The sequence below is a fragment of the Hypomesus nipponensis genome, chromosome 23 (genome assembly GCF_054491055.1).
Source record: "Hypomesus nipponensis isolate SF chromosome 23, ASM5449105v1, whole genome shotgun sequence".
NCBI lineage: Eukaryota > Metazoa > Chordata > Actinopteri > Osmeriformes > Osmeridae > Hypomesus > Hypomesus nipponensis.
In genome coordinates this window covers 23448305-23475795 of record NC_140383.1, presented here as the reverse complement: position 1 = coordinate 23475795, position 27491 = coordinate 23448305, and the positions used below count along the sequence as shown (strand labels likewise).

Genomic DNA, 27491 nt, shown 5'->3' with positions numbered 1-27491 from the left:
TGTTTTTCCCTTAGGTGAGTTGTGTCAGTGTAAGTCAGTGCTACTTACATTAGAACCATAACAAGCACCACAAACACCTAATTTGTTTTTGTTTATTTACGCTGCATTGTCAGTGTACCAAGAATAGGAAGATTAAAGCCGTGCACTTTCTGATTGAACACATGGAAGAATTCTAACAAGTTTGTTCTTACCTGCAGTTTTAATCAATGAGACATTGAATCATGCAAGGATCAAGAAAAATCCTACTTAAGACAGGAAGCTTAGCATGCATCCTGACAAAAACACAAGATTAAGTCAACAGTTGAACAGGTTCATTTGTCATAGGCACATCTCATTCCCCATGAACCCAGACACCCCACCATGTGGGGAATGCATGCTGCGTAGAATAACAGTCAACATCTTGGTACCATTCAGCAGTGCATGAAAATTGTTGGTTCAATTGGACCACAGAGCAGTAAATCATCCATTCTCAAAGCACAGGCACAGTTGGAGACAAGATCAGCAGCATTCTCCTCGTCATTACTTGATTCGTTTTGCCTTTCATTTAGCAAAAATGTTCTCATCCTAGAGGCTATTCTACTTAGTAGAAAAAGTATAAAGTATTAAATGATGGACTTTAATTCCATTTTAAAAAGTTATGCAGTTAATAGGCATACTGTATGTATAAAACTGTATTTATACATGTAAAACCTTGTCACCCTTTGAAGCTTAAAAGACGATAATAGTGCTTTTATCTTAATAACTGTACAATGTTCCTGCAAGAAAATATCTGTACATGGCCACAGGTAAGTTACCCAAGCAAAGAATAGTATAAAACACGTAAAATGCAGTACTGAAGTCATTCCACTTGTGCACCTATCTTCCACCTACATACTACTTGGTAACTTAAAGACAAAAAGCATTGCTTCGGCAGCTTGATAGTGGTAAAAATATGGTCGGTTCTGGTTTTGGTCACATGCCTAATATGCCATCATAAACGTTATGTCAACTGTAGTGTCAAAAGGGTTGCTGCAATAGTGGAAAACATATTAAACTATGTAAAAGCAAGTACAGTATAATTCATATAAACAAGATTGATTTGCTGAGTTGTTATTTAGTTAGAGAAAGACAATTCAGTGGTCTGCATCACACCTTGAATCAACACAAGAACAAGCTCCACTATGTCTGTGGCTGTAGCAGACACGCCCCTCGTGAATGACGGGTTTGTGCGCACGTACTGACTTGTGGAAAGTGGATGGCATGTATGCACTGTGTGAAACAGGAGCTGGCCCGGGCTAGAGAAGCGCTGTCTGGGGCGACGCAGGGTGCAAGGCTGGGACCAGGGTCTGAGCAGAGAGAGGCTGTGGTGGGGACCAGGGTCTGTGGTGGGGACCAGGGTCTGAGCAGAGAGAGGCTGTGGTGGGACCAGGGTCTGAGCAGAGAGAGGCTGTGGTGGGACCAGGGTCTGAGCAGAGAGAGGCTGTGGTGGGACCAGGGTCTGTGGTGGGGACCAGGGTCTGAGCAGAGAGAGGCTGTGGTGGGACCAGGGTCTGAGCAGAGAGAGGCTGTGGTGGGACCAGGGTCTGTGGTGGGGACCAGGGTCTGAGCAGAGAGAGGCTGTGGTGGGGACCAGGGTCTGAGCAGAGAGAGGCTGTGGTGGGACCAGGGTCTGAGCAGAGAGAGGCTGTGGTGGGACCAGGGTCTGTGGTGGGGACCAGGGTCTGAGCAGAGAGAGGCTGTGGTGGGACCAGGGTCTGAGCAGAGAGAGGCTGTGGTGGGACCAGGGTCTGTGGTGGGGACCAGGGTCTGAGCAGAGAGAGGCTGTGGTGGGACCAGGGTCTGTGGTGGGGACCAGGGTCTGAGCAGAGAGAGGCTGTGGTGGGGACCAGGGTCTGTGGTGGGGACCAGGGTCTGAGCAGAGAGAGGCTGTGGTGGGGGACCAGGGTCTGAGCAGAGAGAGGCTGTGGTGGGGACCAGGGTCTGAGCAGAGAGAGGCTGTGGTGGGGACCAGGGTCTGAGCAGAGAGAGGCTGTGGTGGGGACCAGGGTCTGAGCAGAGAGAGGCTGTGGTGGGGGACCAGGGTCTGAGCAGAGAGAGGCTGTGGTGGGGACCAGGGTCTGAGCAGAGAGAGGCTGTGGTGGGGACCAGGGTCTGAGCAGAGAGAGGCTGTGGTGGGGACCAGGGTCTGAGCAGAGAGAGGCTGTGGTGGGGACCAGGGTCTGAGCAGAGAGAGGCTGTGGTGGGGACCAGGGTCTGAGCAGAGAGAGGCTGTGGTGGGGACCAGGGTCTGTGGTGGGGACCAGGGTCTCAGCAGACAGAGTCCGTGGTGGGGGGCAGCCGTCCACTGCGCCTCGCCTCCCTCTCTCTCTTCTCCTTCTGTTTCTCCAGCTTGTCCTGGGCCTTGCGCATGTCCTTCAACTTCTTCTTGATGGTGGAGCGATCGCTCTGACTGGACACACCCAGGGCCTGGGGGGGACAGGGGAATCACACCAGGAGGTTGGTCGTCACGCCACTCTGAATGCCCCTCCATGTCCACTTTTTCACTTGGTATTTTATCAATGACTGACATATGACATATCCCTAACAAGAGTTGTTTTAAAGTAGATTGAGTTTGTTTGAAAGCACGTCTGTAGAGACTAACTGCCAGCCTGGTTCAGATCATGCTTGGCTTATTCTACTGTAAACAACCCTTTGTGGCCATTTCGGCAGTTCACTATGAATTCCACCTTTACCTTTAACTTGTCACTGTCCAGGTGCATGAGCTGTTGGCCATCCACCCCCTTGGCAGTGAATTCAGGAGTGTATTGGTCCATGTTCATGCCCATCAGCCAGTGACAGACTTGCTGATTGGTCCAATCAGAGACCGGGCGGTTCTGCCATTGGTACTCTTTCCCTGTGGGGGCGGGCTCGTCGTCCAAGGTCTTCAGAGCATGAAGAGAAAGATGCCGTCAGACCAGATGCCGTCAGACCAGATAAACAAACAAAAACATTCCATAAGAGCAATGGGAGTTGAATGGCTATCCAAACAGGGGTCCTCTGGATCAAATATAGAAGGTTAACTTAATCAGAGCATCTTAACATCATATTGCAGGATGTAGCGATAAAACATTTGAACGTGCCATAATCCTAATAAAAGGCCCAAATAAAGAACTTCCAAAGCCATGCACACTAGTCTAGTGTTCCCTAACAGCCATTCAGGTCAAATCTAGAACATGCAGAGGTAGCATGTCCATGTATCTGTAGTTACGAGCAAACACTTAACATCCGTTCGACCTGACGAAAATACATGTATCAACACCGATACATAAACCACAAGTGGATAAAGCCAAAACATTCACCATTCATCATAGGCACCAGTGCAGCCACGGTTCCACTGACTAGACCAGCACAATGGCCTGCCGCGACAAAAGCCCTAAGTGCTCTTCACAAGACCCCACAGCCCAAGACCAGAGTGCTACACTACCCCCACGGAGGACAGCCCGTCATGCGTGCAACCACATTCTCAGCTTGACCATTCTTGACCGCATCCATTCATGGCCACCAGGGGGCTCTCTCATCAACAGAGCATGCTTGAGGACGTCCCCCCTTGGGCCCAGCATCCCACACACCCCTTAGTGACGCTGGAACAGAGAGAGCACTCACCTCGTTGGAAGAGAAGATTAAAGTGTGTGAGCGCCCAGACAGATTGGGCTCAGCCACTAACCCTGAGATGTCTGAACTGGGACTGCCAGGGCTAGAATCATCTATGACTGACAAGCTCTGGAACAGGTAGAGACATTGGACGCATTAACTACATCAACAGTCGTTCATCATGTGGGACACGTTTGGGGACCACGGGATCCACTTCCTGAATGTGATTCACGACAGTGCAGATTGTTATCTACAGTGTCAAGAGATTACGCCATGAATCCAGATTGATCTTGATTAGTCCCAATTATCACAACGGGGAGGGCATATACGGGATTTCACGTCGTGTCACTAGACATTCTTAAAATTCATGGGGACATAAAGAACTTTTCAAAACACAAGAACATCAAACACAGGACAAAGCTACTTCTACGACTCTCAGGAATTCAAAGACCACACCAAGAACTAATTCTACTAAAGAAACACTAACTCAGGATTGCCATAATGATGTGGTAATGCATTAAGATAACACTTTTTAAATGCAGGGTAAATACATGTGTATGAAGTCAATTCGATTGGATGTCAACCATAATTAATACAATATATTGTGAACATTGTTGAAATGTGAGCTCTTAACCCACTACCACACACCAACTTCACTAAAACACCAAATTAATAGTTTCTTATTAGTATGTAAAGGGAGACAGGGACCAATCAAACTAGACGTGTTAGTAATCTACAGACTGCTCTACGATTGGGGGGGGGAGAAGAAATCATACTGTACCAAATCTAAGGAGCGGCTGAACAAAGAGGACCAGGAGAGATTTGTCTGTTTGAGAGAAGGACTGTCAGTGAGGAACCCTCCGCGTGCCTCCTCGCACAACACGAGACACACAGAGACCAACACACAGTCCTGACAGCCACAGAAAACAACTGTCAACACAACTCTTGTAGCTCCTACTGTTGGTTGGTTGGCCCTGTCTGTCTGTCTGTCTGTCTGTCTGTCTGTCAGCTCATACGATCTACCACAGCCTCAGTCAGCTAAATAGACCTCCAACCACACATTCATTTGATTTAATCTAGATATGATTTGGTTTGCTAAGCCACTGAATCCTGGATTCACTGGATCGTCCCCGTCGTTCTCGGACTAAAGACACGATTCATCTGTGTTCTTAAAGCTGAGGTAACTGGAGTCGTTGGAGGGTAACAGCCAAATCTCTGCAGGGAACATGGGACACCAGCCCGCTGTTATCCTTCATTTACGGCTCTTAGCTTTCCCATAAATACCTAAACCATCTTGACGAGTGGATAATAATCATTAATGGGGAATAAATGTCAAAACGAGACAAATACGGTCTTGTCGCTGGCCGGCTCATTATCAAGTCGTCTAGCAGTGAGGAAGAGGGGTCAGGTCAGGGAATTTCATCCAGCTCTGTAGTGCAGACCTCAGAGAACAGAATGAAACTCTGCCAGGACAAACTGTTTGAACTTTTGTCCGTTGAATTTGTAAAAGCCAGCTGTTCTTGTTCCTCTTTAAGGTAAATTCTGAAGACACTAAACATCTGTCCTTACTGGAGAAGACATCGAAATGGAGGTGCCATCAAAGCCCCTTCCTCAATCTCACACACTGTGGCGTGAGAGTGTGTGTGCGCGCGTGTGAGTGTGTGTCCTCACCTTGTTCCTGCGGTCCTGGCTCTGCTCACTGCTGGTCTCAGTGGCTGTGTATGGCAGACTGCTGCTGGAGGACGAGGGGTCCTTGTCCCTGTCCTTGTCCCTGTCCTTGTCCCCGAACCAGGAGAAGGGCATGCAGGTGGGGATGGAGCTCATGGAGTCGGAGGGGGACAAGTTCCCCCCGGACTCCTCCAGAAGTTCTGCAGACCCTCGGGACCCCCTGGGGCCGAGGGGAGGAAGATGGAGAGGAGCCAAGACAACGGGTTACATGGTACACCAACACACACATACACACCCGTACATTCATACACACACGACACAGAAACACAAGCATGCAAACGCACACACCGATACAAAGGCAGGGATGCGAACACACATGCACACACACACGCCAAAATAAAACACACGCAAGCGGACGCAGAAGGTGCACACACACACACACACACACACACACACACACACACACACACACACACACACACACACACACACACACACACACACACACACACACGTCATCTCAGGACTAGATGATGTGTAAGCAGGTGAGGCACTGACACCTCAGTGTCACAGTACCTGCTGTCCAGGGACGATCTCAGGGCCTCCTTGTCGTGTTTCTTCCCTTTGCCCCCAGACTTCCTGAGGCCCCTGTGTGTTTTGAAACACTCGCGTCACACAAGAGCAAATGAGCAAACTGGCCCGGCGATGGAGAAGAATCTGTCCTCACCCAAAATCAGGGAATCGTCGTTTTGGCTTCCCCGCAGACGCGCTCTCGTTGCCGTCATCTGGAACAGAGGCATTTATACACACCATGACACGACGGACAGAGAAATCAACTGGCACCATCACAGAGAACCAGCAGGGGGCTCTGCGGGACATCGTCTGCATTTCCTGTGTCTGCACAATGTCAACATTTGAGCTGTGTGCACAGTCTGCACAGAGGGTGGAGCTGTGTTAGTGGTGGACGGACTGGGCGGGCGGGCGGGCCTTCAGCACCTTTGAGCTCCTTGCCTTTGCCCTTGGACTCCCTCTTCTTGACGTTCCTCAGGAAGCCCGACTGAGGCGAGGACGCGTCTGTGGGGGGGGACAGGGAGGGACTCGTCCCCCCGCTGCCCCCGCTGTGGCGCTGGGACGGCGGCAGGGAGGGGCTTCCGGAGAGCTCCGCCCTGCTCCTGGATCTCTCCTCGGCCAACGGAGGCTCCTCCCTCGGGCCGTTGCCACGGTAGCAGGTCGGGACGGGCAGGGAGAGGCTCTCCTGGATGGACCTCCTCCTCCTGGGAGACTCCTGCTCCTCCTCCACCTCCTCCTGCTCCACATCCTCATCCTCCTCCTCCACCTTGGGATCCTGGGAGACACAGGCGGAGGGTTAAACGCGGGTCAGAAGACCAAGCAGGGAGGGTGGAGAGAGGTGTGTGGGGAAGTGTGTGCGCAGGTCTGTGGAGAAGCGCATGGTGAAGGCGGGAGGGTGGTCGTGGGCTCACCTGCGGCCGGCAGGGGGACTCGCCCAGGTTCTCCTTCAGCTTGTTCCGGGATGGCCGCTGGCGCCGGGACATCTGGGCCAGCTGTGCCCGGGCCCTGTGGGCGCTGGTGTCCAGACGCTCCGTCTCCGGGACCACCTCGCTCCAGTCGGCCTCTGGGGGGGGGGGGGACCCAGGACGCCACCGGCACAGAGGTCAGAGAGAGACTTACGGTCATAACTGTCATCACTCGGCTAACACAGGTCCTTCTGGGCAATGGGATTGTTATGACAAGGCAAGGCAACAGTCACGTAATGTAAAAAATGTACAAAAGCAAGTGTTCAATTAAAATGTTGGTCAAAAGTTTAATTGGCAAAGCTAAACTAGCATCAACACACCACGCATGGAGACACTGGGCTAAATAAACACCATCTAATCATGTTTTCTAGTCTGGCAACATTTCCACTGTAGTTCCCTGGCAGACGCTCCTCATCAAGCCACAAACAACAGATTGGTGTGGGAGAAATTGGAAGGATTTACTGGCATAGGTTAATCCTTCCAATTTCACATTTGACGAGAGTGTGTTACCTGGTGTGTCAGGAGTCTGTGCTGGGTCTTCGCTGCCCTGGCTGCCCCTCCTCCCGCCCTCTGCAGCCCCCGGGTCGGACTCCCCGGCTCCGCCCCCAGCCTCCAGCCCCTGGGACTCCAAACGAGCCAGCTGTGGACGAGGCACAACAACAGCCGTCAGACCCCTCCCTCCTGCCGTCAGGCCCCTCCCTCTTGCCGTCAGGCCCCTCCCTCCTGCCGTCAGGCCCCTCCCTCCTGCCGTCAGGCCCCTCCCTCTTGCCGTCAGGCCCCTCCCTCCTGCCGTCAGGCCCCTCCCTCCTGCCGTCAGGCCCCTCCCTCCTGCCGTCAGGCCCCTCCCTCGTGCCGTCAGGCCCCTCCCTCCTGCCGTCAGGCCCCTCCCTCCTGCCGTCAGGCCCCTCACTCCTGCGCCCCAGTCCAATCCAGTGTCCTCAAACCTTACCCTCTGCTGCAGTGCGTCAAGCTGGTCCTTGTACCCCTTGTCCTTCTCTTCCAGAACTTTCTTCAGCTCCTCCTCCTTCTTCACAAAGTCAATCTCCCTGGAGAGTAAAACCACAGATAATCAGCATCTAAATCTGGGGAGGGAATAGATCAGAGGTTAGCGTATTTGACAGTAGGTTTCAGGTTCAAATCCTAGCTTCGGAGAAGCAAAAAATACATGACATTAAGGTCGACAGGTGTAGCAACTTCAGGCACCATAACCGTGCAACGCAGTCCTACGACATGAATGTGCGACTTCATGCAGCATTACGCAGCAGCTTGGAGGAAAGTGCCTGGAGCCGACGCCAACTCAAACACGCGACACCTAAGATACCAGGCATGGAAACAACGCAGAGTCGGCAGGCAGTGCGGACGTAGCACCTCCGGGGCCGGACCCCGGGTGAACTCACTTCTGCTGGTAGTCCTTGAGGAGCTTCTTGGCCTTGTTGTACTTCTTATCCAGCGCCTCGTGCTGGCTCTGGGCCTCGCTCAGCTGCTCGTGGAGGCTCTTGCACAGGGCCTGGGCCTCCAGCCAGTACTTCTCCAGGGTGGCCGCCTTCTCCCCGTTCTCCTCAGCCCTCCTCTCCAGCTCCGTCTCCCTGGCGCCCCGGGAGGCCTGGTCCTCCTCCGTGGCGGTCAGCTGTGGAGGGGGCGGCGCTCACGGTCACGGCGGCGCCACGCGGGTCATATCCTCGCACGTCTCAACATCGCGTCACATCTTATCCCGTCAGCTCATGCCAACGGCTTTGAAATGCATCTTTTGACTAACACCTCCACAACACCTCCCTTCCTTTGTTCTCCAAGTCACTGCCGATCGTTTTACGACCTACATACCTTCTCCTTCAGCTGGCTGATCTCAGAAGCCGCCATGTTGTTTTTGTGCTGGAGCTGTGGAGAAGCAGGTTAGCATGAGTCATGTGACACACCACACCAAGAAGGACAACAGAAGGACTGACATCATCTCCAGTACCTCTTTAAACTTGAAGGCCATCTGTGAGGAGTCCATGTTGGTGGGCATGAACAAGGCCTCCGATTCTGGCAGGTCCAGCACCTCTACAGACCTCCCGACGTCACCAAAACTGGATCCAAGTATCCCTTCTTCCTCCTCCTGGAGAACGGGAACGCACACAAACACACACACACACACACAAAGGATGACATCCCTCAGCCAATCACCTGCCTACACCCATGCCGTGCCTTGGGTGTGTCAGAGGGGACACGTACAGCTCAGATCTACGAGGGGGGAGTTCTAATCTGTTCATCATATCTGTTGCTGGGCTGGCCTGCAGAGCCAACAGGAGCGAGACTAGTCATCACGACTCGTCACCACACACACAAACACACACAAACACACTCCTGTTGCTCATGCTTTGCATACCCACACAGCAACCGCCAAATATGTCACCTCTTCTGCACACCAACACCAGCTCTTTGTTTACAGGTAGATGAAAGTCCCGTCAAACATTTCCTCGTGAAAAAGTCACACGGGCAGGCTGGATATTTTGGAACGTTAATACCTGTAAACTAGGTGCCAAAAAGCAGACCAACCATGCTCATACCAAGAACTGAAATAAAGGCCCGTAGTTGCTTGTGCTTTAGAAAAATAAACATTGCACAATCCCAGCAGCCAGACATGCAGGCAGAGAGACAGATAGGCAGGCATACAGGCACACAAGCAGGCAGAGAGACAGTCACACAAGCAGCCAGACATACAGGCAGGCAGAGAGACAGTCACACAGGCAGTCAGTCACACAGGCAGTCAGACATACAGGCAGGCAGAGAGACAGTCACACAGGCAGTCAGTCACACAGGCAGTCAGACATACAGGCAGGTAGAGAGACAGTCACACAGGCAGTCAGACATACAGGCAGGCAGAGAGACAGTCAGGCAGAGAGACAGTCAGGCAGAGAGACAGTCAGGCAGAGAGACAGTCAGGCAGAGAGACAGTCAGTCAGACATACAGTCAGGCAGAGAGACAGTCAGGCAGAGAGACAGTCAGGCAGAGAGACAGTCAGGCAGAGAGACAGTCAGGCAGAGAGACAGAGTGTGACGCCCAGCTCTCCCACGCAGCTGCCAGCTGACAGCGGGCTTACTCACTGCTAACTGCTCTCTTCCCAGCTCAGCTCAGCTGACCACCAAGCGAGGGAGGGCCCAGGGACGGCCTCCCTCAGGGCCCGCTAAGCAGCCAGAGCCGAGCCGTTAGGCGTGGGGCTGGGTGTAGGGGGGTTAGGAGAGGAGCAGGGGGGCTGGGGTGGGTGTAAGGGGGTTAGGAGAGGAGCAGGGGGGCTGGGGGTGGGTGTAGGGGGGTTAGAAGAGGAGCAGGGGGGCTGGGGGTGGGTGTAGGGGGGTTAGAAGAGGAGCAGGGGGGCTGGGGGTGGGTGTAGGGGGGTTAGAAGAGGAGCAGGGGGGCTGGGGGTGGGTGTAGGGGGGTTAGGAGAGGAGCAGGGGGGCTGGGGGTGGGTGTAGGGGGGTTAGGAGAGGAGCAGGGGGCTCCAGGGGACTCACCTCCTCCGTGGACTGTTCGTAGGGGTCCTCCAGCTGCTGCTGCTGGATCTTCTCCTGCTCCAGCGTCTCACTGATGAGGCGAGCGACCTCGCTCTGCGTCCCCGGCCTCTCGCGGCCAATCAGGAAGCTGTGTGGAGTGGGAGCACAGCAGGTCACAGAAGGGCGGCAGACGCCTTCCTTCACGAGGACGTTGAACGTTTCCTTCGCGCGTCACCTCGGAATGCTGCACCGTGGCTCCACTCGCGTCTGATTCACGGCGCTGCGATGCGCTTGCAGCAGCTGTTCGGATGTTGCCTAAGTTTGTTGAACGTTTCCTTGTGTGGGCGCTATTTGAACTGTGAGAGTACTTTGCTGTGTGTGTTTGTGTGTGACTCATTTGCTTATGGTAAATCATTGACGTCCACCCCTGCTCCCTGTCGACTGCCCTCTACCGAGAAAAAAACACTAAACAACAACAGTGAAAATAAGACTTTACTAATATGCAGCTCTGCTCTGTCTCTGAAGGAGCCGACCATATCTCGGCCCCTTGGTTGTTCTACAGTCTTATCTTATCTCCTGAGGAGAGTTGTGAGGTTTCCTGTCACACCCAGGCTGGCTGAAGCTGTGGGCTGGGGGAGAGAAGGACTCTGAACTCACCTGACCGTGCCTTTGGTGTTCTTCAGGACTGTGGCAGCAAACAGCTGGGTCACACCGACCAGGCTGATCCCGTCCACCTCCACGATCTGGTCATTCACCTGGATCCTGGGGAGGAGAGGACACGCCAGCGCGCTAGGAATGAGTGCTTGGGTGTGAACGTCCCGACTCATATTCAGTCTTCTCAAGGGCAACGTCAGGAGATCCAAGTGCATGTTTTTTTTTTTTTCTCTCCAGCTGGCAGCTCAACAGAGATGTATTCCATGGGAAACGGAAATAGATATTTTCTTTTCGCTGCCTCAGAAGGTTATAAATACAGCCGGTTGTTTGGAAATTGTGTCCCGGGACTCTGGGGAGATGAACCAGTTGTGTCCTTTGACATCAGACAGGGCTGCAGCAGGGATGGAGCGCACGGCACTGGCAGTTTGACTCGCATTAAACCCTATTTGTAAAGGGTCAGCGCTCATCGACGCGCCCCCGGTCGGAAAGCCTCACCTTCCGTCTCTCTCAGCTGCTCCCCCCTCGGTGATGGTCTTCACGAAGATGCCCAGTTTCTCCAGCCCCTGGTCAGCCCCTACCCCCATCCCGATGATGCTGATGCCCAGGCCGTTGTCTCCTGGTGGGGGAAGGAGGTAGTCAGAACGGTGACCTTACCAGTGGACAGACGGCGCGCTCTGGGACGGGTTTCCACAGAGGCCGCGAGGGAACCCTCACCCTTCTGGATCTCCACAGGGAACACGTCCATCTTCTCCACCCTCTTCTCCAGCTCGTACTCGGCCGATGCGGCCACGGGGTCCACCTCATCGTTGCGGCGGTCATAGTCCTCGTTGGAGAAGGTGCTGAACACCTGCGGCAGGGAGAAAGGACGTCAGCGGTCTCTCAGAGCCGGCCGCTTGGGACCCGGAAGTCTGCCGATCACCGCGTTGATGCGGGGAAGGGCACCGTTTAAAGCTGCTCACGCACACCAAATGTCTCTTCATTTGATATTAACAGAGCGAAGGGTCAGTGACAGTAACAGCTTTGACGTTTCTGCTTGATGGTTATTAGAAAGAACAACAACGAGAGTGGCGAGCGAGGGTCGATTCAGAGACGTCTCCTCAGAGAAGGAGGCCTCTGTGCTGGCTGAGGACAGGGAGGGTCCCCAGTCCCTCCCAGGTTTACAGCAAACACACTCACAGAGGCTCCAAGATGCAGGCGCGCACAAAGACCTTCTGTGGGAGACAGTTTCATTACGGCTTTACAAGAGCTGAGGATTTCTGCGGGGAGGAGGAGAAAACCGGATCTGTCCCGGAGTCCGTCTCAGAGCGCAAACAGAGACGGAACGCGCACGGGCGGAAAGTAGGGCACAGCTGGGAACCACAGAGACACAGGGGAGTGAGTGGGACATAGACCATGCTCAGGAGAGACAGGGAGTGAGTGGGACATAGACCATGATCAGGAGACACAGGGAGTGAGTGGGACATAGACCATGATCAGGAGACACAGGGGAGTGAGTGGGACATAGACCATGCTCAGGAGAGACAGGTGGTCGTGCTAAGTGCTATTATCAGTGGATAACCACAACACACACACCGAAACCCCTCATTGGATTCCCAACCTTTTACCCTCGTTCATATTAAATTGCAGGTGGGGCCGTTTCTGTGATTAAATAAGGCAGCACACACCAATGTATTTACACCGCATACCACAGATATTACTAGGCCAACATGGCCGGGTTCCATAATCCAATCTGTGAAACACTCGCGGGGTCAAGTTAAGGTGAGTTTCCAGAACCACTCTTTGCACTCTGCAGATAAGCATCTGGTGGGTCTCCAGCCAGGATACAGAGATTGTATACATCCCCGATTCATTCCCAGGCCTGTATACACACAGTCTTCACTCGGATGTCCTGTGACAGCCCCTTGTGGCCCGGCTGGGATGTACCGATCGGAAATCGTCTCTGCTCTACAGCGCTCGCCAGTCAGATTCAGCCTCCGCCAATCAGAGTCAACGTGACAGCGTAGCAGGAGGGAAGCATCAGCCGTTCAGCTCCACGTCTCCCCTCCCGCGCGTGTGCGCGTGAGTCAAAGTGGGACTAATTCACACACAAAAGTGTCGGAGCGACGACAGAATGTTGATCCTCTGCTACTCTGCCAGAGAGGTGAGCTCCAGACTGACACTCACTCTGCTCCCGAGAGCCATAAGGTCTGACTGAAGTGTGACTGAAACATCCTTCCCCTCCTTACATGGACTGGGCTGGTTCCCTGGCGTGCCCAGCCCCCAGTGCCTTGGCCCTGACCCAGTGCCCTCGCGGGGCCCTTCAGCCCAAATGAGGCTCTGAACAAAGAGGGCGGCCCTGCTGTGGCACAGCACTTTAATCTGGCAGAAAACACCTTGAACACAAAACACACAGACTGGTTTACCCATCCTCTTGGGGACGAAAGGTGACCGAATGTAGTGCTCACATCAAACAGGCAGACTAATCTCCCTCCCTGAGGAAGCTCATCAGATCTTCCAAGTGCTCTTCAGATGTCGCGACGCGGCCCTCCTAGAAGCAGCCATAAGTGGCTCTTCGCTGAGGGGAAACAGAGAGAAAGCAACTCTATAGGATTAGAGGACTTGTTTTGAAGCTTGGAGCGAGCTTGAGATGATGTAAGTCTGCAAACATTTCCACTCTGGGCAGCAGAGTGAGTCTGAGGTCTGGATCCTGTAGTGTGTCAGAACCACCAGCCTCTTGACTCCCACTCCCTCCGTCTCCCTGTCTCACGTGTAATCTTTGGTCTCCATCCAACTAACTGACGAAGAGCTTCAAAAGAGGATCTGGATTGGGACAAACGCCAAATGCAGAACCCTGCAAATGCCGTACGAATTCAGAACCCTGAATATCTGTTTGTTTTTTTGTCGCTATTCTTAGTGCATGATTGTGTTCAGCCTATGGACTGTGACTCTGCATCAACAGCTGTCTCTGGGGAAGGGGGTTCCCCACTGAATTGCTCCTCCCAATGTTTCTTCTATTTTTTCCTCTGAGTTTAGGAGTTGCTGCTTGTCGTTGGGGAGTTTGATGTGGGTTTTAGGTGTCTATAGGCATGTGTGAAGCCATTTGTGACGTTACTTGTGTGTGTGTGTGTGTGTGTGTGTGTTTCATATATATATTTTATATATTATATTATATATATATATATATATATATATATACACTTGTTTAAAACAAGGCTTCACAGCACATATAATGTATAGTATATGTGCTGTGGAGCCTTTTTTTAAACAAGTATATATATATATATATATATATAAAATATAATATATAAAATATAGAGAGAGAAACACACATAGGCGGTTATTTGATTAGATTTCTGGTTCCGCTTCAGGAGAACCCTGTTCTTATTTGAGTACTATTATTCCACGCTGTAAATCTGCGATCCATTCACATGACCCGTTACAAGAATATGCCTGCTTTGTTGCGGTACTCTAGACCCACAGTATGCAATTGATGAACGTGGGAGGGGTTAATACATCTCTGTCTCCCGTGTCCATGAACCCAGATTACAGACTGCAGGATTACGCAGCACTGTGGTAGAGGATAGAATGATTCGGACACAGCCTCCACTCCTCCCATCAACCGCATTCATCCTCCTTTTCCAGAGATCAGGATCCAGCCTCTAGCGGTGCATCTACTCCCAGCTCTACACCTGCACAGGCCCGGGCCTCCAGCCTCTCCTGGCTGGGGTCTGGGGGCCAGACAGACTAGGCCTCAGCTCACAGGCCACAAGGCAGAGCCATCTCATGAGGAGGCCAGATTACAGTGGATTTGCCAATTAATCCAACTACAGGAAGCACAAAATACCTTCTGCTGTTTCCCATGAAAACAGTTCAGCCTAAGATGATCAGGCTGGGCTGGATTATCTTTAACACAGAGTTAATAGATCGGCACAAAATAGAAAAAATAAATCGAGCCATAAAAGGAATAGACCGTTTACACGAACCACAAAAGCAGATCAACTTGCAGCTTAATAGCCAGTTAAAATCCAAATGAATCCATAAAGTTAGAGCAGACATATTTAATTAAGGCTGAAACCATGGAGGCTATGGTAAATAAGAGCAGAGAATGTAGAAGCAGAGAATGTAGAAGCAGAGTACAGGGGGAACTGAAGTCTCCCAGGCCTGAGCAGGAGCCGCAATCGTAAAGTGGTTCGTCTCGTCTTCTCCCCTCACCCCCTCCCCCCATCCCCGTTTGGCTTCCCTGTTGCCATGGAATACTCCAGCTATTCTGAACAATGTCCCTTTCTTTGCAGAAACCTTATCACCCAAGCACTGTCTTCATCAGACTAAAGAGAACCAGAAATCGATCTCTTTATTAGCCCACCGAAACACACAGTTTGCTGTGGTTATCGCCGTCTCCGGTTACCAGGAGAAACACTTGTTTGCCTTTATCTTTGAGTACAGGCCTGGTTCAGCAGGTAAGTGGCTCAATTCTGGACGCAAACCTGTCAGTCAACAGGTGCAAAAACAAGGACATCCTGTGCTTCTGACCAACCACCGCTTTCTCTTCAACACTTGACTGAGAGCTTGGCAATTAACGCATTCTTTTTATGTAATTTTCTTCCTCTACATTTTTTATGGGGTGACAGAAGTTATGATGTGGCTAGGGAGACCGTTGTACCATCTGCTACATGTTTTCATTTTCTCCATGGCTTGTGAAACTCCAGCTCCCAGCAGCATGCCTGGCTTGTCAATTACTTTTCATCCACCTTAAACCACCACAAAGGGCTGCCTGCTGTACGTACACACACACACACACACACACACGCAGACCCACCCACAACATAAACTTGTTCCCCCTTTCCGTGCTCCCTTCCCCCTGAAAAAATACCAGTGTGGGAAATGAGTCAGCAGAGAAGAGAGAAGCTGCCCAGAGGAGAGAACTCACACTGCACCAGGGCACCAAAGCGAGCCCAGAGGAGAGAACTCACACTGCACCAGGGCACCAAAGCGAGCCCAGAGGAGAGAACTCACACTGCACCAGGGCACCAAAGCGAGCCCAGAGAAGAGAACTCACACTGCACCAGGGCACCAAAGCGAGCGCCGAGCACCAGATTGGGGGAGCCTGTAATGTAAGCAGCTCCACAAAGCCAGCAAATGAAAACATGCTGAGAGAGGGAGTCCTGGGGCAGGCTAGTGGCAGGGGCTTGGAGCACATCATCCAGTAATTAGGAAAGAAAGGGTGCAGCCAAGTCCTAAATAAACAAAGCGCAGAATGATATTTCGCCTGAATAATATTTTCATCTCATGGATTCGATGAGAACGACAGTGAGAATCCTCGAAGACCCACAGCAGTCTGTTTCCCCACATCTAATGACGCCATATTATATTACATATGGTGAGATGGAGTCTGAGAGGAGTGGAATATCATGGCTTCCATTTTGGAAGCAGAAGCACTGTAGACAGGCGGGGCAAGTCTGTGTTCTAACAGTACCCAGCCTCACATCACCACACACTGGTGGGTCTCGTTGGTGCAGCTGGTGCCTGTCTGCGTACATGTGTCTGTCTGTCTGTGTCTGTCTGTCTGCCTGTCTGTCTGTCTGTCTGTGTCTGTCTGTCTGTCTGTCTGTCTGTCTGTGTCTGTCTGCCTGTCTGTCTGTGTCTGTCTGTCTGTCTGTCTGCCTGTGTCTGTCTGTCTGCCTGTGTCTGTCTGTCTGTCTGTCTGTCTGTCTGTCTGTGTCTGTCTGTCTGCAACAGTACCCAGCCTCACACTGTTGGGTCTCGTTGGTGCAGCTGGTGAACTTTCCAACACAGTCTCGTCTTCAGTAAAACCGCAAAGAAAAGCAGAGAGAAGTGTTGATTCATGTTTGTATTTGTGATGCCATAATGAAACTCAGTACGATGCTGTGATAAAGGAGCCCTAGTCTTGATCCAAGCTGATCCATTAATGGCTGCCATTGAGCTGGGCGTGTTAGTATGCAGCCTGGCCCGATCCTGCCACCCAGAGCTGGCCAGGTGTCTGGAAGGAGCCCAGATCCTGGCTGGGGTCTGTCTGTTCATCGGTCTGTCTGCTTTCCTGTCTGTCTGCCTGTGTCTGTCTGCCTGCATGTGTCTGTCTGCCTGCATGTGTCTGTCTGCCTGCATGTGTCTGTCTGCCTGTCTGTCTGCCTGTGTCTGTCTGTCTGTCTGCCTGTGTCTGTCTGTCTGTCTGTGTCTGCCTGTGTCTGTCTGTCTGTCTGCATGTGTCTGTCTGCCTGTGTCTGTCTGTCTGTCTGTCTGTCTGCCTGTGTCTGTCTGTCTTTCTGCCTGTGTCTGTCTGTCTGTCTGCATGTGTCTGTCTGTCTGTCTGTCTGTCTGCATGTGTCTGTCTGCCTGTGTGTCTGTCTGCCTGTGTGTCTGTCTGCCTGCGTGTCTGTCTGCCTGCGTGTCTGCCTGCGTGTCTGCCTGTGTGTCTGCCTGCATGTGTCTGTCTGCCTGCATGTGTCTGTCTGTCTGCATGTGTCTGTCTGCCTGCATGTGTCTGTCTGCCTGCATGTGTCTGTCTGCCTGCATGTGTCTGTCTGTCTGCATGTGTCTGTCTGTCTGCATGTGTCTGTCTGCCTGCATGTGTCTGTCTGTCTGCATGTGTCTGTCTGCCTGCGTGTCTGCCTGCGTGTCTGCCTGCATGTGTCTGTCTGTCTGCATGTGTCTGTCTGCCTGCATGTGTCTGTCTGTCTGCATGTGTCTGTCTGCCTGCATGTGTCTGTCTGCCTGCATGTGTCTGTCTGTCTGTCTGCATGTGTCTCTCTCTCTGTCTGCCTGCATGTGTCTGTCTGTCTGCATGTGTCTGTCTGCCTGCATGTGTCTGTCTGTCTGTCTGCATGTGTCTGTCTGCCTGCATGTGTCTGTCTGCCTGCATGTGTCTGTCTGTCTGTCTGCATGTGTCTGTCTGCCTGCATGTGTCTGTCTGTCTGTCTGCATGTGTCTCTCTCTCTGTCTGTCTGCTAGGCAGGATGGAGGGTGGAGTGTGTCAGTCACATTCCTGGGCACCAGAACACCAAACACAGATAGGAAATGGAAAGAATAACACACACTGGGAGGGACAGGTATAATCAGGATCGAGTCCAGTCCAGCTGCAGCCCTGAATAAGCAGGTTTGGGTGCACACACAGACATGACCTGTCTGGTGAAGGAACTGCAGCGGGGCTGAGTGTTCCCTCTGCTCTCTCAGTGTGGATGTTGTTGGGAGCTGTCGACAGCAGGCTTCAGAGGAGAGAGAGAGAGACACAGAGAGAGAAAGAGAGAGAGACACAGAAAGACACAGAGAGAGACAGAGACACAGAGACAGAGAGAGAAAGACAGAGAGACAGACAGAGAGAGACAGAGAGAGAGAAAGAGAGAGAGACACAGAAAGACACAGAGAGAGAGGGAGACACAGAGACAGAGAGAAAGACAGAGAGAGACAGAGAGAGAGACAACACACAGAGCACAGCTCTCTCTACCCTCCAGGACACACAGGAAACAGAGCGAGGAGAGGCAGGGGAGAGGTAGGGGAGAGGCAGGGGAGAGGTAGGGGAGAGGCAGGGGAGAGGCAGGGGAGAGGCAGGGGAGAGGCAGGGACTGACTGGGAACAATGGATTCATCTCAGATTGTACAACATACATCAGTAATCACACAGCCGCTGCTTCGGGGCTTTCATGTTCAGGCCTTCTGGGTTCGAACAAATGGGGGCAGGGGCTCAGAAGGGGGACGGAGAATGGTCACTTTAGACACGCTGTGCTCTCCTCTGCAGCACTGCCGACTGCACACATGGCTGGGCTGGCAGTCAACCTTTCCACAGAGCGAGGCCAGCACACAGTTATGTCCTAATGACAGAGCGAGATCCAACTCAATAGAAAGTGGACTATTCATACAAAAGAACAACCTCCCCCTCCATTAACTTCTCTGCATTCCCTTCCCCTGCACTCATCAATGGTGAAAGCACAGGTGCAAACAAAAGTCAAAGTCTTAGAAAGTCCCAACCCATTCTTTGGGTTTACAAAAGGCTCTTGGCCACAGCGAGAGGGAAGGGACTGTGGCAGTGTTTGCTTGACCCAGAGCAGTCGGTTGGACTTCCTGTGACAGCCTGAGGGGGGGAGGAGCCTAGCGGCAGGTGCAGATCCTGGTTCCTGCCATGTCGTATTCTGTGATGATTAACTCCTTCTCTGCTCCACTCCGGTGCCAAATGTCCTCTCTGACTCAGAGACAAACACACGGGCTGACAAGATTTCACAACCTTCTAGACAGATCTGGCATTGGACAATGCGTTGACATCTCAACCTGTGTGCTAAAGTACAACCTGCTGCTTGAAGCAGGATAATAACAGGCCTCCAGGCAACAGGCGTGCTGCTCAGTCACCCTCGCCTGTAACCCTCGGGCTGGTCGTCATACCAAAGATCTAAAGGTGAACATGAATTCCAGCAGGCATAGATTGCTGGCTGCACCAGCACCCTGTGGTTAAAGTTTAAACAGATTTAAGGAGTCAAGCCACCTGAGAATCTCTCTCGATTAGGACACGCCTAGGAAAACCATTCAGACTTCACCACCGATGAGTTAACCCTTTCCTCGTCACGCGTCACGGAATTGCGTGTGAGGTAGAACAGGATAAAATAACGAAGAGGCTGTCATGTAGCATGTATATTAGACACTTTCAGGGTTAGAGTCTTACATCTATGAAAACATGAACCCTGTGTGGAACGGCAACCAGGGAATTCTCCGGAACACCTCAGTACTACTGACACAGCAGCAATGAGAGTGCAGCATTTCAATGCCCCACAAAAAGTGCTACAGCAGCTGAATGGGGTTAACCAAAATTTGTTTTTTTTTAATTGTCCCTTTCACAAATAATTTATATAATTCCATAGACTGAGGACCCAGTGCAGTATATTTAGACTGCACGGTAAATCAACTAGTTGCAGCAGCCTGTCCTACATTTGCAGACAGGAAAAAGGCTCTTGACGCAACACAGGCACACGTGTAAACAAGACAATGAACAGAAGAGAAGACTAGTCTAGACAGGGAATAAAGAAGTCAAGTCAAACACTATGATAAACTAGATTTTAAGATGACTCTGGTGTGACCAAGGTCATGGTTAAAGGGAAGTCTAGATTTGTCATGTTCATTCACTTTTTTTACTTTGTTTTTACATTTTACACTGTAATGTAAATTGCCAGTGCTCCACTGACAAAGCAACACAGAACCCACTGAAAACCTTGCATTCCCTGTGTCTGATTACTCTAAAGCTGAGCAACACAGAGTCCTCTCCACATGAACCCTGTTTTCCGGGATGACCATCTTCAGCATCTCACAAAGAGGATCTTTCTTCCTGCCCGGGACACCTCCTCCTCTGGCCCGTGTCAGGTTACCCAGGACCCAGATCCTGGAGGAGGCTCCAGTACAAAGGCCTTCCTCTCTGATAGCAGGCCAAGACTCCGGAGCGCCCAGCCCAGACCAGCAGGCTGAACAGGAGGGGCCCGGATCAGTGGGGGGGCCTTTAGTCAACACCAGATCATGGCCAAGCGCTACCGGGGAAGAGGACCGGGAGAGGCAAAGCTGTTTCACCGTGTTCCGATCATGCCCGAGGCTCAGGCGAAGATGAGCGAACCGTTAAAATGCAAATGTCACTGCTCAGATAATCTCTCACACACACGCACACACAAACATACCAGTAAGCACTGGTATTCCACTGGCAAGAGCCAGCCTGTCAATGACCCCTTGTTGCAACACTTTATTTAACCTTTATTTAACATGGGAGGTGTGGTGGTGGAAAAGAGGGAGGGAGGGGAAAAATACATGAGGTAACCGAACATGCCTACGCTACCACTGTGGACCAACCTGATAAGCACTGTAAGAGACACCAATCTGTTGTGATCTCACCGTACAACTTTCCTGTAGTGGATGGGTGAGAAGGACCTTTCCAACTGGTGTCAGGAAATGGAAGGAGAAGGTGCTAGAATGAGCTCTCTCTCGTTTTTAGAGATGGCCCTGTCTCAAGGTGGAGTCTTCCCCAAGAGGTCGCCTCACAGCCGTGTACAGCAGCTCACTTTCAGTTCAATATCAAGACCTTAGATTGAATGAAATAGGGCCACCCACCATATGGGGACCAGAAGGAGGACATGCACTTAGTTTTGAATAGAAGACAGTAATCGAAACCAGCGGATACACACTGAGAGAAATGTGTAGTGACACGTCGTCGTCCTGCCCCAGTGTGGGTTAACTCCACACAACAAGTAGAGGCACATGCCAGGGCAGGACTGAGGAGGTTTCCAAGCATGCTATACAGCAACACAAGCTGAGACCAACAGTGAACTCATTCAACAATGGTGCCACACTCTGGAAGAGAGTGTGACCACTTCCAGGGCCAATGGTCATCATGGGAATGTCTAAACTATCTCTGGTGGTGGCCATCTATTTCTCACTGTTGTTTGTGTCAACAAGTGGACGGACGACAGCCCATCTATCACTTTTATTTCTTGTTGTGAACTGTGAATCATGCCTAATGTCTAGTCTGCTACTAGTTAAACCAGGGGTAGGCAACCCTGGTCCTCGAGGGCCGCTGTCCTGCATGTTCTAGATGTTTCCCTGCTCCAGCACACCCGATTCAAATGAATGGATTGTTATCAAGCTCTGTGGAAGCCGGGTAATGACCATTCATTTGAATCAGGTGTGCTGGAGCAGGGAAACATCTAGAACATGCAGGACAGCGGCCCTCGAGAACCAGGGTTGCCTACCCCTGACTTAAACTTAGGCACTACAAACACTGCATATGTATGTGTCCACCTCCAGGTCAGCTACTGGTCACCTCTCCCAGGACCCCCTGCTACGACAACTGGGGGATCCACACCCTGAGATAACAACACACACATTTCAGGCTCTGCGTAAACACCCAGCCGTTCACAAGCACTGGAATGCACTGGACTGGAGTGATTTGTTTTCCCCTGTTCAGCCGAAAATGGTGATTAGATCTGACGATAGCAGGAGATACAAGCCAACATCCTTCTTCCTTCATGGTGTTTACAAGATCAGAGCCTGTGGCAGAAATAAATTCCTCCCAAAACGACTTCATTACGTTTTTGGAATGGCAGACACGGACAAAGAAAAGCAGTCCTGTAGTTTCTGGTTTCTAAATCCCTCAACAGCCATTTTGACCTGACTGATAATGAACAGAAGATGTAAGGAGATCCTGCAACGGTGGAATGTGTTGATCTCACCTAGGATTTACGTCCCGCTTGTAAAGTTAGAGATGGAGTGATAAAACCCAGAATTCCCCTGACAAACTAAATGACTAAGGCCCAGCCCGAAACTGAGATCGCGAGGGTGAACGAGAGCCTACGCTCCTTATGACCAAAACAACCAAGGCGTCTTTACATGTTCAAAGCTGTGCATGGCTGAACATCAAAAGAACAAGAAGATGAAGAATTCTGGAAGAGCACAATCAACCGGCAACTTATCTCCGACTGTAGTAGCAGCCATGACATTGTTTACTGTAGTACAGAACAGTTCCACAGGACCCTCCAGTTGTCTACCGGCTGTCCTCATAATGCCTGGGCTCTCACAAAGCTCTTATGTAACGTCAACAATATTCCTCAAAATACCCCCTGGAGCATTCCCAACTAACACCCACAAATCTTCCGTCTCCTTGCCTGTTCTACTGCATCCTTGACATGCTAAAGATGTGCTCCCTCAAAAACATCTCTGGGCACTAAGTGCCTCAGTTTGACGGTAGCTTAAACAACCCCATCGGTTTTGGGTTTCCAATCCATGAAACAGCTCTTATAATGATACAGGAGCACAGAAAACACATTAACGGAGCACGCAAAAGCCACTAAATGTGTGCCTTGCCAACTGTATAACCTGGCTGTCAAGTCAGGAACATTTATATGGAACCAAGTGTGACTGTGTCATAGACGTTACCATCTGGACATTTAACATGAACTGTTTAAAGTAGGTTCCTCATATTTTCAGAAGGTTTTACTGACGTGTTACCACTTACCCGTATGGGTGCTGTTGAGAACTTGATCTTCCTCCGTGGCGCGAGCTCCTCTTCGTCAGAAAGCCCGGGTGCCTCCTCATAGTCTTCCTCATACTCTTCACAAGGCTCCTCCTCTTCCTGTGGCCCTTGTCCCTCCTCTTCCTCCCCCTCCTCCTCTTCCTCACAGAGGGCCTGGTGTATGTCCCTGTCGTCCACAAACGCTGCGTTCTCAATCCCGTAGACCGCTGGAGAGTCTTTCAGACTCTGCTCGGCGGGTCTCTCCTGCTCGGCGGGTCTCTCCTGCTCGCCCTCCTCCTCTGCGACCTCCTCTTCGCCCTCTTCCTCTCGAGTCTCCCCAGACTGAGCTGCGGGTCGTGGCTCCTCACTCCCTTCCTCCTTCCAGCCGGGCTGGCGCTCCTCCTGAAGTCTACTTGCATCTCCCTTCACTGGGACTTTCGCCTCGCCCTGGTCCCTCCGTGCGAGGTGGCGAGCGGCCTGGCCATTCAGCCTCTCCGGGGGGAAGTCCTGGGGCCCGGCTCTCGTCTCCGCCGCCCTCTGCACTTCGGGTTCCTCGAAAACGTCATCTTCCGCGTTCTCCTCCTCGTTCTCCTCGCTCTCCGACGACTCGTTCTGGACCACCACCAGCTCTGCCCGCACTATGCCCACCCCTCGGGGCTCCGGGGACGCCTGGCTTGGTGGCTGGTCCTTGGTGGGACTCTGCAACGCGTTCCTGTCACTATTGGTACTGTCGGACGTTTTGGCCCTGCTGGAGCTGTAAACGCTATTGGCTAAAGTAGAAGGCTGTTTTTGATCTCTTGGGTTTGGACTGGTCGGTTTGATTTCCTCGGAGCCCACTGACTGTCTACTGTCCCCAGTTGAGGAAGAGCGCTTGTAGGAACCGTGGCTGCCTGGGGCGGCTTGATCTGGTGACACAGGTTTAGGAGTGGCATCTGTCACTGGGGACAATGGCGCGTGTGAGGCACTGGAAACTGGGGAGGTTGATTTGAGAGTGATGGTGGTGACTGGTGAAGTTGGTTTGTTGACGGCACTTCCAGTGGGGGATGTGGCTTTGGTCGTGGCCTCGTTAGAAGGAGATGTGGGTTTGGAAAAGCTCTCCCTTGCTGGAGAAGTGGGTAGTGAGCGATCGGTGGAAGTGCATGATCTGGCCTCTCTGCCTGTAGCGTTGGTTTTGTTTATCTCCTCGTTGTCACCATCCACTTTGTAGCTATCCAGCCTCCTTGAGATGGGCCCTGCATTAAGAGACTGCCTGGACACAGGCTTTACATCCTCCGCATCACTCTTCTCATCTGGACTCTTCAATGAAGTAACAGTCCCCTCTGTTTTTATGTTGCTCTCTGTGGACGCAGACACTCTCCTAGCGCTCTTGCCCTCATCCGACACACTGCCCAGGGACACACGGCTGACTACTCTAACTGTAGACTGCTTCTCAGCGGTGGGCTGCTCTTTCAAACCCCTTTCAAAGAGTTTCCTGGTCACAGAAAATTTCTCTGCCAAAGCTACTTTGTCAATTTCGACGTCTTCACCTTTGGGAGTTTTATCTAAACTAAGCGGCTCCGGGCTAGTGGCATTGCCTAAGCTAGTTTTGGGTGTGCTGACTGCAAACTGAGGCTTTGGCGGGGAAACCGGGGCTGCGTCTGATTTTACAACGGTCTTTACCTCCTGACTTTCTTGTTGCTGCCCGTCCATCTGTAAGAAAATGTTCTTTATCTTGTTTACCCGATTTCCAAAAGGCCTCCCCCTTGCATCTTCCCGGGTGTCGCTCGAGCCATTTGCATATGACTTCGCAGCAACGTCTGATTTTGTCCCATCAAAGGAGCACTTAATGGCGTGGAAATCCGACTTGTAGGCATTTCTATGAGGGGAAGCACTCCTCAGAGTCCTTTCTCCTTTACCCTCGGCTTTAATCATTATGATTATTATTTATAAACCAGTAGTAATCATGAGAAAACGAGTTTGAAGAAGTTTAGCGTTAACTGAAGAGTATTTCCTTGTTTGTCGTCCCACTTGTAGGCTATTGTCCTCTCCTGACTACTCGACTAGAGCCATTGGTTCCCCGCTGAGATTCTCCGGTGGTTTTCTTCAACTACGCTCGCATGTTGTGGTTATCTACAAGGAAAAGAACGCAAAATCTTAACAAAACAAATCTAATTAAAACATGTTGAATAGAGTTTTCAAAACAAGGGCCCGTTTTTTATTGTTTGGGCATACAACGCGTTTGTCTACCTGGGCTGTATTCTCCAAACCAACTTCCCTAATAAAATAGTCAATTTCACCTATTCAGTGGTTGACTATTAAATGCAGCCTATTTCTCTATTATCCGGCATAACTACGTCGAAATAGAAATCAGGCTAGCAAATAGCGCCAATAGATTCTACATCGGTTGACCAAAGGAGGTATTGTTTAAACATGGATTGTATACTGTGTCCCTTAAATGAAATCCTTAACCGACAACAGACAAATCTACATCCCACTAGACAGCAGTGACTTCAGTGAAACAAAGTTGCAGTTAAGTTTCTCTATGACTGTAGTGTCTGAGAGAATAGTCATACAATCACAGTGTAGCAATTCAAGTAGCCCAACACAAAGTGAGAGAAACATTTCAAAGCTTTATCACACGTCGCCATCGACTTTATATCTCACCTCCTACTCGTTCCATTGTACCGGGCGCTGGTAAATCCTCTGTAGCCTATTCGGTTCAGTTTACTTTCAAACTTGTCATTTGTTCACCGCCATCGTCCCCCCTATCCAGCGCTTTCCTGCCTCCTTGTACTCCAGACCCGTCGCGCACCCGCGAACACTCCTGGCTCGCTACCAGATCAGACAAGATCGGGAGCGCGCACACGAAAACATTCCACGACTGAACCCCCACCCCCTTCTAGGGAGCACGGCCGCGCAGACATGATAGTTTGGGGGAATGGCGTGGGAAAGAGCCAATCTACTGTATTCTATAGAGAAGCAGTTCACCTGCTGCTGCTGCTGCAGGGGAGATACAAGCACATTTTTTTTACGTGCACAAGAAAGCTAGAAGTGGTATAACTTCTGAAATGCGTTTTTATAAGAAAATGATTTTATTGCTACGTCGCTGACTCTTAATTGGGTCACCAACTGTGTATATTCAGAGTGCTCGCCATGTCCAGCAACTTTGCAATTGAAGTGCATGAAACGCTATTGACAATCACACTTGACCTGTTCATTAGACCTGAATGAAAAGGAGAAAAAAAAAACTCAGGAAATGCAACCAGGTACCTGACTGTGCTCTTTGTGTAACAGAGTTATCTAACCTGTGTGGAGATATTCAGTCTTCCTGACAATGCAAGTAGGCCACGAGCAAAGAGGCTTAAACATAACCGCTAGCAGACAAGGCTACCAAAACAAAACAGGTTTTTATGTTACATTCACTTGTACTGTAGCTGTGGCTTGATCAGAGTTAAACATTCTGAATCCAAAACTAGGATATGCAGCATCACAGCTCTGCACACACAAAACCAGAATACTTCCGCAGCAGTGTGTTCCTTCATCAGAGACAGGAACGCACGTCACCATGCTGCAGGTGACGGCTATTCCATGGCTGTCTGTACACATTCCAAAGGAACGCCACTGTTTGCAGTTATCAAGAAGCATACAAATATTTGACTGTCAATTGGAATATGAAAATGCTATGCAATCCACAATGCGTTTAGCCGATGTCCTTGAGATCAGTCATTAACTCACTGAATGAGAATTCTGTGATATTTCCCAGTTGGCCAAGGACCTAGATTTCAAAAATACCGACCAATGAGACAGAGAGCAGGATGTAGAAGTAAAACCAGTTTGAGAAAAATGGTGTTCTGAACTCCACCTTCTGTTATACACATGCCATTTGATAGGCTGCATTTCTAAGTAGGTGTCCAATTCATAAAACAGCAGATTGTAACACAATGTTGTCAAATTCCAAGCATGATAATTCAATGTTTAATTCAATGATGTAGAGTTGCATTGTTTCTTGTCAGTGGACACAGTCAATGAGGATGGTTACTGTTCTAATGGAGAAACTTTTTAATGTCTTGGAAAGGAAAAGTGCCTGTTTGAATTCAAATAAATGTGGGTGTTGCCCAAATTAATTATGGCAGCAACAGACACAAACAAACAAACAAACACAGGGTGACTCATCTAAAGCAAACAAATACTTCTGATGAAACATGAAACAGACTTGGCAGAAAATGCCTGCACAGATGGTGATCTAATTAGCAGGCCCTTTCTCAGGGCATGTCTCTTCTCTAAATTGATCCAAGAGTTGTCCCATCTATACATTATTCATTTAGTAAAACATGAAAAATGTATGTTTAGTGACACCAAACAGAGATGCAGACAACAAAATATAACAATCCACCATGAGCCCTTTTCTTTAACAGCTCTTTGGAGAAGAAAACTGTAGCTACATTTCGATTGATAATCTGTGAAGCCATACTAACGTGGTCTGCTTCGCAGGCATGTCCTTGGAAAAGATCTGCTCTCACATTCCGTTCGAGACATGATTATCTGATATGAGAAGTTTAGCTGCTCTGCGTTACATACACTTTGTTGGTTTAATGATGACTTATTTACTAA

General features: G+C 50.7%; 1 protein-coding gene across 6 annotated transcripts; it reads right to left on the bottom strand.

The window, feature by feature from the left end:
- Positions 1-78: 78 nt before the first annotated feature.
- On the bottom strand, positions 79-25681 carry ppp1r9ala (protein phosphatase 1 regulatory subunit 9A-like A). Of its 6 annotated transcripts, none has more exons than XM_084688956.1 (20): positions 25545-25681; positions 22905-25010; positions 11652-11784; positions 11433-11553; positions 10941-11045; positions 10305-10431; positions 8770-8907; positions 8634-8687; positions 8210-8439; positions 7762-7858; positions 7323-7452; positions 6759-6910; positions 6274-6622; positions 6005-6062; positions 5854-5925; positions 5281-5497; positions 4391-4519; positions 3622-3738; positions 2712-2900; positions 79-2445 (listed from the first exon to the last, which is right to left on the bottom strand). In XM_084688956.1, the coding sequence occupies exons 2-20, from the start codon at positions 24810-24812 to the stop codon at positions 2287-2289; spliced, it is 4485 nt and encodes a 1494-aa protein (XP_084545082.1). In that variant the 5' UTR covers positions 24813-25010; positions 25545-25681; the 3' UTR covers positions 79-2286. The 6 variants fall into 6 exon arrangements, with proteins under 6 accessions (XP_084545082.1, XP_084545084.1, XP_084545083.1 ...); XM_084688958.1 differs by having other exon boundaries at positions 4391-4435; XM_084688957.1 differs by having other exon boundaries at positions 6289-6622.
- Positions 25682-27491: the final 1810 nt, after the last annotated feature.

What these genes read in the sequence shown, in the direction of transcription:
- ppp1r9ala (XM_084688956.1), bottom strand. Translation starts at nt 24,812, where the DNA reads ATGATTAAAGCCGAGGGTAAAGGAGAAAGGACTCTGAGGAGTGCTTCC. An exon ending in AACACCAAAGGCACGGTCAG is followed by an intron (nt 10,432 to 10,940) that starts GTGAGTTCAGAG and finishes CACTCCACACAG; the next exon opens with CTTCCTGATTGGCCGCGAGA. An exon ending in AGTCCCCCTGCCGGCCGCAG is followed by an intron (nt 6,623 to 6,758) that starts GTGAGCCCACGA and finishes TGTGTCTCCCAG; the next exon opens with GATCCCAAGGTGGAGGAGGA.